At 36.6% G+C, this 13,696-nt stretch overlaps 1 protein-coding gene across 1 annotated transcript in view; it reads right to left on the bottom strand.

Moving 5' to 3' along the window:
- Nucleotides 1-2,863: 2,863 nt before the first annotated feature.
- Nucleotides 2,864-13,696, bottom strand: part of LOC134753724 (uncharacterized) — a 53,767-nt gene continuing 42,934 nt past the window's right edge. Inside the window, exons 13-15 of the mRNA XM_063689663.1 lie at nt 8,140-8,291; nt 7,876-7,993; nt 2,864-3,536 (exon numbers count right to left, since the gene is read on the bottom strand). Coding sequence (XP_063545733.1) covers nt 3,245-3,536; nt 7,876-7,993; nt 8,140-8,291 — 562 coding nt within the window. The 3' untranslated portion in view covers nt 2,864-3,244. The remainder of the gene's footprint in view (nt 3,537-7,875; nt 7,994-8,139; nt 8,292-13,696) is intronic.

Here is a 13,696-nt window from a genome sequence, read left to right as displayed (position 1 = left end):
CATCATCAAAACTCGAGCTTGACAAAAATGTGTCTTGAAACCTAACTTGCTTAACAAACATAACGAAGATGACAAATCGCCAAACGTGAACTATGCGTCATTGAAGAGTTTCGTTCTGATCTTCATCAGCAGTTCCACTTCATCAAATGTCACTTTTTTAAATGTAAATGCTTGATTTGTAAAATTTTTAAAATCACTGTAAAATCACTATATGTACCTATGCCTTTAACATTTGAGGAGTTCCCTCGATTCCTCATGGATCTCATCATCAGAACTGCGTTCAAAAACGGGACGAATCTGTATGTATATACTAACAATCAAAAAAAGAATTTTCAAAATCGGTCCAGAAATGACCGAGTTATGGAGTAACAAACAATTGAAAAAAACCGAATTGAGAACCTCCTCCTTTTAAAATCTTGAAGTCGGTTAAAAAAGAGATACAACATGACGACATACGTACATAACATTAGATTACATATCAGCGTTACCCTTTCATATCGAAACGCGGATCGACGTTAGTAGGTATTGAACTCTAATTAAAAATAAATTAGAATTCAATATTTACTGCACGGATCTAAGTTCTATACGAGGGGTTAAGTCATTTGCCATTTCCAATAAATAATATACTTAATAGTGTTTGTTTACTAATCTAAATATATCTTCATCGAGCGATCCTGAGTTGCCTGATACCTTTAATATAGTATCTATCTCATCTTAACCTCTTGAATACGACGGGTTAAAGATGACTCACGTTAGACCGGGCCGTGTCCGGGCCGGAGCTTCCGGCGCTTCGTTTTCTATGGAAAATATTACGTGATCACCTGTCATGTCATAGAAAAGTAAGCGCCGGAAGCTCCGTGAGTCATCCTTTAGGTAAGTACGTTTCTATTCATATTCGTACAAACCTATATTCATTGAGAGCCAAAATAACCACAAGTGCACATTTCATTTTTGTCTTACCACGCATAGCCGCTACGGCAATTGAATTGTTTACAGTACGTATTCTCGTTCAATAAAATCCATATTCAAACTAGGTTTCCAAGGGCTGTTTTTGTTAGTGTATCTGTTACCTTTTTTTCGAAAAACTATTTCACAACTTTTGGATTATTTCTACTCATATTCACGCGGACTATTGATAAAAAAGTGTTCTCCATTTTTTTTTAATAGAAAATTTAGGAGTCAGTTTTGTGACTGTCCATAGGTATGTGAAAATGCGTCACAAACCTGTAAAAAAAATTTTGGTTTTCCATCGATAGTCGCCGTAATTCTGAGTAGAAAAAAAGTAAATCGTACATATTTTTCTGAAAATGCCTTTCTGCGTGATAAAGCAGAATTCACTAGAGGTCTTTGACCTATCGAGAACGGTATTCGATCCTTACTTACTCGACATTACGTATTCGACACTTAGCATCGAATTGATAAAATTTTCGTCACTTGCATCCAATCATGCACGGACCTAGATGATATATAGATACCCATACCAATAATTAGCAAACAATGAAACGATCTTCTATTTATGGAATTTTAAGAGCGTATTGGAGACAAAATTCATGAGAAACTTTTCAAAATTTAGATTTAATGATTTTTTTTCGCACCAGAAGTGTGATAAACGGACCCTTATCACTCCCGACCTATTCGTGTATCTTTATCTCAAAAACCGTAACAGGTTAACGTAATGGGTAGGGAGATAGTTGTAATTTTCATAAAACAAAAAAAAAACAAATGAAATAATCGGCTAGTTTCGTGATTTTTCTTTGTTTTTGCCGTATTTCTATAGGCAACTAGAGGTAACGGTTAAACAACTGGAACTGCATAGGTAACAACAAATGATAAAACCGGTCAAGTTTCGACCGCGAGCCAGGCGCAAATTTCGTCAGTCATCGCCTCCCGGGCGAAAACTCGTATAGCGGTTAACGGCTATGTATGATGAACCCTCGTGAACGTCAGCTGCCGCTCCGTTGGTGGGTTGAGGAAGGGCAGCCACCGAAACGCGTAACACGGTCTTTCCGCCGCGATAAAACCGGCTGACGATTTGTTTTATTAACAATAGCATCTAAACTATCATCTGACAAAGTATCAAACGGGAGGCGATGACGCCGATGACTGAAAAGAATTTTCTTTTTTACATGTTCATGTGACCGGCTGACGGTCTTTCCACAGCGATACAATCGGCTGACGATTTTGTTTATTCACAATAGCATCTAAACTATCATCTGACAAAGTATCAAGCGGGGGGCGATGACTAAATTTTTTTTATAAACTTTATTTGCTGCCATTCCTCAACCCACCAACGGAGCAGCAACTGACGTTCACGAGGGTTCATCATACATAGCCGTTAACCACTATACGAGTTTTCGCCCGGGAGGCGATTGGTCATAGAAATCTGTTCCTGGCCCGCGGTCTATAAGATCTTAGTTTTATAAAAAAATTAAGGATAATAGTTTCTCATTGTTTTTTTTAGAATCCACATTTGATACAGGGATTCTTGATTTTATTATATGAAGCAACATATTTCCTTTTTTTTGTATTGACAATTTTTTTGTATTGTATGGGCTGTTAGTGTCACATACACCAATTGTATTCTGTTGGTTGCTTGACATAATGATAACTCACAATATTGCCGTAAATAAACACTTTATTGTTACTAAAATACTTTAAATATAAAAGCGCGATATTATGAATGATATTGCTAATGAGGATACGCGTGATAGATTCTAATGATGAACGTGTACGTGTACTGACTCGTATTTTATTGCTTTACGCAATTGTAAGTAATTTCGCTGAGATGGCAATGTGCGGTATGTAGACCGTACATGTATGTAGGCTTACGAAGACTAAGATAATCACATGTAATAAAACAACGTTATATGATAAAAGATATTTATTACCTACTATAATAATGAAAAGTTTCAAAAATACACAAATCACCCGAGGTAAATCACAATTTAAGTTGCAAGTGCTTTTGTAAAAAAAATAATTTTACACATGCTACTTCTAATGCCTTAATCATTACAACTTTAGGTTAAAATCTCTATGAACGAACGTTCTAAGTTAACGGAGGTGAGTAAACAGACCTCGTGGGGAGAGGGACGTGCTTACATTCATACGTTTACATAACGTCGTGAGAGAGTAGACTAATACCAACATAAATTATTGTCGATGGAGAATCGAGCCGAACTCGACAAAGTACGGGACGAATAAAATCTTCCGACACGAGTGCAGTGCGGGTACAAAGGCTAGTCGCCTAAGGTGGACACGAGTAAGGGGTTTCTGCTTCTTCTGTGGTCGGAGGAGGCAGAGATGGTGCGGGCGGAAGAGGAAGCAATACGAGCGCGCCCGGAGCGTCAGGGCGCGTGCGGTACCGCGCGGCAGTGGCGCGCGGCGCCGCCGGAGCCAACAGAGCCAGTGGCTCAACGGGTGGCGAGCGGGCTTCCGTCGTCGGCACCGCGCCGCGCGCCCCGGCAGCGGCCGCGAGCACGTCGCCCCGTTCCAGCGACCACTGCCGGCGCAGTCCGCGTGGGCCCCCAGCCAAACATCTGAAATTAAAACAAGGATCTTTATAAAAGTACCTGAGACACACGAAGATATAGATTAATAACGATTCGACCACCTGTAGTGGTGCACAATAAAAAATATTTACATTTTAAAAGTTAGGTTAGGTACCTTTAAGAAAAAAGTGGAGGACCCGCGCACAATTGCATTTTCATCAGATTTTCATAGGTACAATCGTAGCCATCATTTTCTTCTCTGGATATTAACATATTAAAAATATTTTGACACAATTTGTTGTATATCAACCACATGATATGCATTTAAAAAAATGTATGAAATCTGTTTTTAGCTCCTAATTTTTACGAAAAAAGTCACGCGTAGGGTTAATATACCTCAAATTATGTAAAAATAGTTTCCATAATGTCAGTATCCAGAGAGGAAAATGGGGACTACGTTTGTATGGAGAAACGACCGTACACTTTCCACTTAAACCACATTTTTATGCCTATTTTTATATTTAATCGAATATGGGACCGACAAGAAACTCCAAAAATGCATGCTCCATCTAAGTAATCTGTGACAAGAAAACACTTCATCTGCTTGCAATAATTCTTATTGCCACTAGCACCATCCCACTAACTCGACGTTAACCGGTTAAACTACGGTTGTACGGTTGGTACGGTACGGTTCGGTTGTACTATGTTTTTATGTGCAAATAAACGATTGATTGATTGAAACCGTTAACCCAATGTCAAATTGTACTGGTAAGCATGGTAACTCCAGGTTTACCCGGTTAACTCCGGGTTAGTGGGATGGTGCAAGTGGCCCTTAGCGACAAAATTCTCTGAAGTTTTTCCAGAAGAGTGCATACTTGTACTTACATACGTCTGTCATGTTTTAGAATTTGTAATAAGAACAATACAATTAATTAAACTTACAAAAACTAAAAGTAAGAAGCGATTAAAATATGTAATATGCACTTATTGATATAGCAGTTTATCTCAAACTGCCATGACCAAAGCATGATTTTGTTTGATTTTGAAGCCACTACAGAAATTTCGTTATATGCCTCTCTGTCGCACTTGCGTATTCGGAGGTCTTATCTTACTTACTAGTTTCTGCAAATACCTTAAAGTTTCATTTTCTTTTGATCCATATGACAGAAAATGTCTTTTCTCAAAAATGGACGGCAAAGTCGACGTTGCCGGTTAAAAAGTAAGTCGCGAAGTGCGTAGTTTATGGTCATCAAAAAATTAAAAAGTTAAAAACATTGCAGTCTCGATTTCGGGACTGCAATGTTGCATACAAATTTCATTATTTGTCATAGACCTAGCATTACATAGACCAGCTATACGCGTGCGCCCGTAAGGGATAGACATCGAGGGATAGGGATCGCTTTCCATCAGGTGATCCGTCTGCTCGTTTGCCTCCTATTTCATAAAAAAAAAAAAAAAAAAAGAAACATAGATGACGTCATAAACGTGGGGATACCATATTGGTAAAAATTACCCCAATATTTAATATCACGTTGGGGCGATTACCCTGGAGGCAAAGTTAGCTTGTTTCACGGTATTAAAAAATTGTTAAATAAAATGTCAATGGGCCGTTCTTTTTAGGCGTATAAACAATGAAATACCTCCTATAATTCGCGCAGGTGGTACAAAACTACACATGTTTAGTAAATAAAACGTAAAATAAAATGTATTATGGGTTTTAATTTACAGAAATCACAAATGGCAATCACACCAATTAATGTACACCACATTTAATCTTCACAACATTTGTTTATTTATTTTTTGGAATTAGAAGTACGAAAAAACTTCGAGGTCAAAATTACCCATAAAATTATGATATTTTCATCTGGTATCCCTAACATGATTGTTATGCAGCTAAATTAAGAAGAAGTTTAAAAATGGCTGACCTCAGACTCTTACCTACCTACGTAATTTGGGCGGATCATTTTACAAATAATGTTTTGTTAATTTGCGTAAATAATTGCGATATTTTTATTGAAATCGTTTGATTCTACATTGCTTTGAGTGTAACGTAATTTTACGATGTTATTCTCACATATTGCGTTAAGAGAAAGGTGTAAAATACCGTACTTACGTGTGAAAGGTTATGATCTCATATTTTTGCTCAGAGCGGCTATTACAGCCGATTACAGAACAATTCACCAGTATTTTATCAAAGTTCAAGCATTCAAAACGCTAACCATCACTATATTTCATAAGAGAAAGCACAATTTCATACAAAACAACGATAATTAAACAAGCAACGAACAAACATGATATGTCACGTACTTATTTGTTTGCCACAACCTCGGTTGTGGCAGCGGTGGAAAAGTGAAACTATGACAAGGACAAACAATAACAGCGCTTTCTCTGCTACTCCTACTGAAAAATACATAAGACTATCCCGTTCGGTCATTTTCCCCCACTCCTCATGACCGATCCAGTTATACTAGATTCATGTTATTTGTCGAGTTCCAAACTTTTTAAAAGTTGAAATGGCCATATCAAATGAAGGCATAGGTCCATTAAACAGCCAAACAGATGATCAGTACTTATTATTATAATGTTGGTACCGCGACTATTTAGGTGTCTCAAATAGGTTGGCGTATTTTCGGCAGAAAAATACACTTCTATTTTTTAATTAAAAAAAAAAAGGCGGCAAAGCAAATACTTTCAATTGTTTTTACTTTTTTCTGTGAAAATACGTAAGAACGTCTGTAAAGATATATTTTGAAACTGAAAATTTGAAGAAAATGAGTTCTAGTACAAGTGACGAGGACATGGAATGTACACCTCCACAATTAAAGGAAGAGGCGAATTCAGTAATAAATAATTTGTTTCCGGAGAAATCGAAATACAAATACCTAAAAGCGTACGAAAACTTTAGGAACTGGCAAGAACAAAAGCACGCGTCTTCATTTTCAGAAACTATATTCTTAGCATATTTCAACGAACTTTCGAAAACTAAAATGCCATCCACGCTTTGGGCAATATACTCTATGTTGAAATTCACAGTCAACATAAAGCATAATATTAATATAAAAAGTTACTCAAATTTAACTGCCTTGCTAAAACGAAAGTCCGATGGATATAAAAGCAAAAAATCTCAAGTATTCACAACAGAAAATATAGAAACGTTTTTGAATGATGCCTCGGACCAAATATATCTAGTGACAAAGGTATTAAACCTACTTTTACGTTCATATTAACAACATGTAGTGTTTATAACTACCCAATACCTAACAACTATCAAAGATTATTTTAGTTCAAAGTATTTACCTAAGTACTATTTTTCGTTGCAGGTGGCACTTATCTTAGGTGTGAATGGCGCTTGCCGTTCTATTGAGTTATACAAGTTAACAATGAAAGATGTGACTCGTCATGAAAACGAACTGTGGATTAAACTACGGGATACAAAAACTAAAATAGATAGAGTTTTCGTTGTGAAGGATGAATATCTTCGAGTTATTCAAAAGTACCAAGCATTACGGCCCGCTTCAACAAGCTCTGACAAATTTTTTTTGCAGTACAGAAATGGCAAATGCCATAACCAAGTATTAGGGAGACACAAAATGTCTAAGTTTCCCAAGGAAATCGCTACCTTCCTCAATTTACCAAACAGCGATAGCTTTACAGGTCATTGCTTCCGACGCACATCCGCTACTTTATTAGCTGATTCTGGAGCTAATTTAATATCACTAAAACGCCACGGAGGGTGGAAATCTGATAGAGTCGCCGAGGGATATATAGAAGAGTCTAAAACAAGTAAAAGAGACATAAATAATCAAATCAACAAAAATATTCAGTACAATGATGCTCACAACCAGCCATCAACCTCCAAACACGGCCTGAACACAGAAAATTCATTTCCAATAAGTTCACAGCAACCTAATACATCTAAGCATTTCGTTCAGCAATCCACGTCTGGCGCCAACTTTCCATCGTCTAGTCAGCCTGCCTCCTGTCATGATACAACTCCGCCAACATCGATAACAAATACTCAGGCAGAAATTCAAACAACTAATATCAGTCTTCCCGGAAAGTCTGTGAATCTGACTTTTAATAATTGTACCAACATGACATTTAAATTTCAATAAATTTCTAGTGTTTATTTTTAATAAAATTGATATTTGACTACTATTTTTTTTTTTCTTGCACCATTTTTGAGAAAAGCACTATATATGACTCGGCTGGAAGGCTACTTGCTGGCTTCGGATTCAATTAAACGGACTCCCAAGGTCGTCCGTTTAAAACGAATCCTCAGCCAGCAAGTAGCTACTTCCAGTCCTCGACAATAATGTACTATTGTGTTTTTAATTGCTCAATAACCTTAAACTTATTCTGTATAGAAACATGTATATAAAGAAACCTGTAACGAGAATATGGTGCGCTCAGATCTGTCGGAGTGGCCGCCGCGGACGTTCCCGTGGACGGCGCACGCGGCGGCGGGCTGCTGTCGGCGGACACCGCGCCCGAGCGCTGCCAAGCTGTTTCAACAAATGTTCATTAAACACGTCTTAGAAGTTTATGCGACTCCTACATAATTAAAACCATGTACAGTTACATCAACAGACATATTACAAGCTCTTCATGTTGGTTTTGTTTTAATAACGGAAAAATACAAGTATCTTACTAAATTTGTCAGAGCTTGTTGATGCATCAGAACGCTGACGCTGGACCTGGATCTCCGGCTTTTCGTTGGTAGCATTTTCATTTATTTGCGTTGGAGGCGTCATTGTATCGCTATCGTTTTCACTGTCAGCCTCAAATAAGATTTCTTCACTCCTGTAACGATAAGAGATAAAGATAGTTTATTTTTCAATTGAGTAGGCATATTACAATGCGCTTATGAACGTCAAATAAAGCTACGCCGGCTCTAACCCTACACCTCTGCCTCGAGAAGATTTAAATCCCCCCACAATTGAAGGAGGGTATCCCAATTTGGGACCGGCAACAAACTCGGCGGGACACATCTTTTCAAAACATTACATCTTATAATTTACATGCATTATGAGTAGGTAAATAAGAGAAAATAAAATTTAAATTACTAAAGATTTCATACATTACATAAAGACCGTATCGTTAATTATGGGTACAACTTTACTTAGCCGCTTTTTTTGGTACCATATTTTTATTTAAAAATTACACGTGTTTAATTAGTGCTTTAATAAGGTACACATTTCGTCCTGGGAGCTATACGTGAAGCATATGATTTGGACAAAATTTACCCAATCCTCCCGAGTAACAATAACGATTTTGGACAAAACTAACAAAAAAATTATGGTTTATGAAAAAGACGATATTAGACAAAAAAAGACTTACTATGTAAACAGCAATTATACATGATTCGTAAAGCGAAACGTTATTCATTATTTATTTAATCCATTGTTATCATGTTCATCAGTACATTAAGGTCTTACATTTTAGTTTTAGTAGGTACAAGATACCCTGCTAGAGCATACAATATAGGACATGTTACTTAACAACTAAACTTAATAACTAAATAAATTACAATTATCATGCAACACTAGGTTTAAATTTAATTTAAACATAAGAGCAATTTGATAGGTTGTTTTATAATTATATAAGTCGTGCATGTCAATTTGTTTTATATTAGAAAAATAATAATAATAATAATAATAAATTCATTCTAATTCAGTATATTATGTCATGTTCGCTAAATATTGATCCTCAAAAAATTTATCTATGGTATAATAACCTTTCTCGACAAGTATCTTCCTTAATTTATTTTTAAATAACTTGATGTCGCTTAATTGTTTAATAGTTTCGGGGATTTTATTCATTATTTGGACACATCGATAGAAGGGAATTTTTAACTATGGCAAGCTTGCTAGGCGGTAAGATAATTTGATTTTTTCGTCTACTCAGGTTTGAATACTTCCGATCCGTTAAATAAATATGGGTAGTTCTTGACAAATACTGCCGCCTCCATGATATACATAGAAGGTAGTGTTAATATTTTAAGGTCTGTAAAATGCCGCCGACAACTATTTAGAATGCGTGTATTGGTCAGAATGCGAAAACACTTTTTTTGCATAACAAATAGTTGGTGAGCATCAGTGCTCGCACCCCACAGGACTACGCCGTAACTAAGCCAGGCGTGCGCGTACACATAATACGCCGTCATCGCAGATTCCAAATTGGTATTTATTTTTAAGACACTAAGTGCATATACAAACTTTGCAAGTTTTGATTTAATATTTTGGATGTGCGATTTCCAGTTAATGCCAGAGTCCAATTTTATGCCTAGTAATTTAAATTCACTGACTTCTTCAATTCGACTATCGTTGATATCTAAGTGCAAGTGCAAGGGTTTCTTCTGAGTAGGTTTAAAATGAATTACTTTTGTTTTTGTTAGGTTAATGTCTAAATTGTGTTCATGTAGCCAGGTGGTGACTTTGTTAATGGTTTCTAGCAGGCGCGTGTTGCATTCCGCACCATCAGCACAACTTAATAATATTGAAACGTCGTCTGCAAACATAACGCACATCGTATTAATAATTTTAGGTAAGTCGTTGATGTATGCTAAAAACAACAGACAGCCGATCACACTCCCCTGAGGTATGGAGCATGAGGTATGCTCCATTTGCGAAGTGATTATATGCGTTTTTCCTGTACTGTTATCAACATTATGGAGCTGTACATACTGTGTGCGGTTTTCTAGATATGATTTAAACCACTTGTGTGCGACTTCGCGGATTCCCATGCCGTACAGTTTTTTTAGCAAGATTTCGTGTGATACGCGGTCGTAGGCTTTGGTCATATGTAGCATTAGCCCCACCCCGTACATTTTATCATTTATGTAGTTTAGGGTTTCATGTATGTAACTAAATATTGCATATACAGTAGAGCGATTGGTTCTAAACCCATATTGGTTACTATCGAGTATTGAGTACTTTTCGAAAAAATTATAAACACGGTTCGACATCACCTTTTCAGATATTTTAGATATAAACAAGTTTGGGAACAAATCAAATTATTTTATTATTATTTTTTTAAAGTAGTCACACTAGCACAAAATATATAAATTAAAAACTGTAATAGATGTCATATGTATATTAAAGAAAAAGTGACGAAGCCCTCCAGTGGTGAACGCCGGATTCGAACCGGCATCTTTAGCTATCGCGGCTAACGCCATGAACCCCTAGGTCACCCCGCCACGGCGGTGCCCGTCCGAATTTCTCGACTATATGCCATCTTAGTAAGACTAGGCGTCTTTGACCAGCTCTAAGGGCAAGCAATGCGCGCTTGCACCTCCTAAACGAACTCCTTACGGATTTACGTTGTAGCGAGAGAGACTGGTGCTGCCATCTATGAACAAGTTTGGGAACAAATCAAATTATTTTATTAAATATTTTGATTTGTTTTTTTTTTAAACGTGGCGGGGTGGCCTAGGGGTTCATGGCGTTAGCCGCGATAGCAAAAGACGCCGGTTCGAATCCGGCCTTCACCACTGGAGGGCTTCGTCACTTTTTCTTTAATATATGACATCTATTACAGTTTTTAATTTAGGTATATATAGTAGTGTGCCTACTTTAAAAAAAAAAAACATCAAAATATTTAATAAAATAATTTGATTTGTTCCCAAACTTGTTCATAGATGGCAGCACCAGTCTCTCTCGCTATAACGTAAATCCGTAAGGAGTTCGTTTAGGAGGTGCAAGCGCGCACTGCTTGCCCTTAGAGCTGGTCAAAGACGCCTAGTCTTACTAAGATGGCATATAGTCGAGAAATTCGGACGGGCACCGCCGTGGCGGGGTGGCCTACGGGTTCATGGCGTTAGCCGCGATAGCTAAAGACGCCGGTTCGAATCCGGCCTTCACCACTGGAGGCCTACGTCACTTTTTCTTTAATATATGACATCTATTACAGTTTTTTATTTTAGATATAGTTGGCAAGAGGGCTATAGGTCTGTATTGGCACGGGTTTTTACTGTCACCTTCAGGCTTAAGGATCGGTATTATTTTCGATATTTTTAGCAAATCTGGAAATACTCCTTCTCTAAGAGACTGATTTATTAAAAGGGTTAACGGTGTAATTAATTCCAATATACATATTTTTATTAGTTTCGGTGGGATCTCGTCTATGCCGTAGCTTACTTTATTCTTCAGTTGTTGTATTACGTTTTTTTATTTCGCGTTCAGTAACTTGAGTATAATAAATATTGAGTTTGAGTTAGTAGTAGGGATGATAACCGAGCGGCCAGTCGAGTCGGTGCGCTCGCGCCGGTGCAGCCGGCCGGCGGTGACTCACCGACCGCTGCGAAATACTCATTAAGCGTGTTGACAACATCTTGGGGTGATTCTAATATATAATCTCCAATTTTTAGTGATATGTTTTTATGGCGCTGAGTATTGTTATTTGTTGTATTTTTAATTATACTCCACATTGATTTTATTTTGTTTTTTGACCGGCGCATTATTTTTATATAGTTTAGTTTTTTTGAAGTAATTATGCATTTTTAAGAATATTTTATATTTTTTGTAATAATTTCTTATCACCTCACTTTTTGTGTGGTTAGTTAAGATCCTTAGAAGCCGCTTATTTTTACAAGCTCGGCGGAGTCCACTCGTTAGCCAGGTTTTATTATTATTTATAGGTTTTATATTTATTTGTTTTATAGGAATGTGGTTGTTCAAGTTTTCTTGTAATGTAGTATGAAATATGTTATAATTACTGTTTATATCGCTACTAGAGGAAAATATGTCATTAAATTCGATGTTTTTAATTCCTAATCTAAAACTTTCCATATTATTATGATTGAACAACCTCTTTTGAATATAACGTAATTTTTTTACTGATTTTATTTTTTCAATTTGATAGGTATAAATAACGCTTTTATGGTCCGAAAGTCCGTTTTCTGTGACTATTATTTCGTAATCTGATTTATTTGTGAAAACTAGGTCAATACAAGTGGAAGATATGCTATTTTCTCGAGTTGGTTTGTCAACTATTTGGTGTAGGTTGCATGACAACATTTCATTTAAGAGTTGTTGTGATGTGAATGAATTTATAGCTATATTTATATTTAAATCTTCGCCAATAATAAGTCGCATTTTTGGCTCCTTTAATTTAATTGTAGACAATAGTTTGGCTAAAATATCAAAGAATACATTAATATTCCTATCAGCTCTATATAAATTTGCTATTAAAACATTATATTCAGGTATTTCTATTGCACATAATTCTGTTATATATTCTTGAGACAATTCCTTTATATCCGTCCTCTCACAATAGTCCAGTCCTTTTTTTGTCAGAATCGCCACACCGCCTCCGCGCCGCTCCTGTCGATAATACGTCGATGCAAACTCATAGCCGCCGATTTCAATGAGGTCCTTTTGGTTCTGTGATATCCACGTCTCAGTTAGACATACAACTAGAAAATCGCTGTTGTGAACAAATGCTTCCAATATATGTGGCTTATTTTTCAGGCTTTGTATGTTCTGGAATAGTATTTTAATATCTCTGAAGTTATTATTTTCGAAAAAAAGTTGAGCTGTTTTCTTGTATAGGTGTAGTATGAATGGGGTTATGCTGTTTTAGATCAGAATTGTTTTTGTTTATGATTGAGGAAGATGTCATATTAATCATATTATCTATATTTTGCGATTGTCGGTCAGAAGTGGTAGGTGTCTCCGAGTTCATGATATTATTATTCGTAGGCTGGGAACACGTACCTTGGGGAATGTATTCACGGCCGTTTATTACTAACTTATTTCCTCTTAATACAGCGTGTTTGCCCAATTTCCGCGCATTTATCATTGTTTCTTTCAAGTGTCTTCTTTCTTCGAGTGATTTTTGGTCCATGTAATTAAGAATAGAAATGCCAGTATTTTTAAAATAGTTATAGTTTTGTAACAAATAATTCGATACCCTTCTACTAATGAATTCTATAACAAGTGGGCGTCGGTGTCCTTTTTTTCCAACTCTGTGTATGTCTTCAATGTATGGATCAACATGTACTCCAAGTATATCGTATAACAAATTTGAAACACGGTCATATAAGTCGTATGATGTCTCATGGTAATGTTCTTCAAGCCCGTAAAGTACAATTTTCCTGTTACTGTTGTCAATATTGTTGCTGACTCCTGTGTCCGTCCTTCCGCACGAGGTCAAGGTCAAGCGCTCTTCTAATTTCTCTAATTGTAATTTTAAGTTTTGGTTATTTA

The sequence above is a fragment of the Cydia strobilella genome, chromosome Z (genome assembly GCF_947568885.1).
Source record: "Cydia strobilella chromosome Z, ilCydStro3.1, whole genome shotgun sequence".
Lineage (NCBI taxonomy): Eukaryota > Metazoa > Arthropoda > Insecta > Lepidoptera > Tortricidae > Cydia > Cydia strobilella.
Note: the sequence above shows the minus strand (reverse complement) of the source record. Positions and strands in the feature narration are given on the sequence as shown.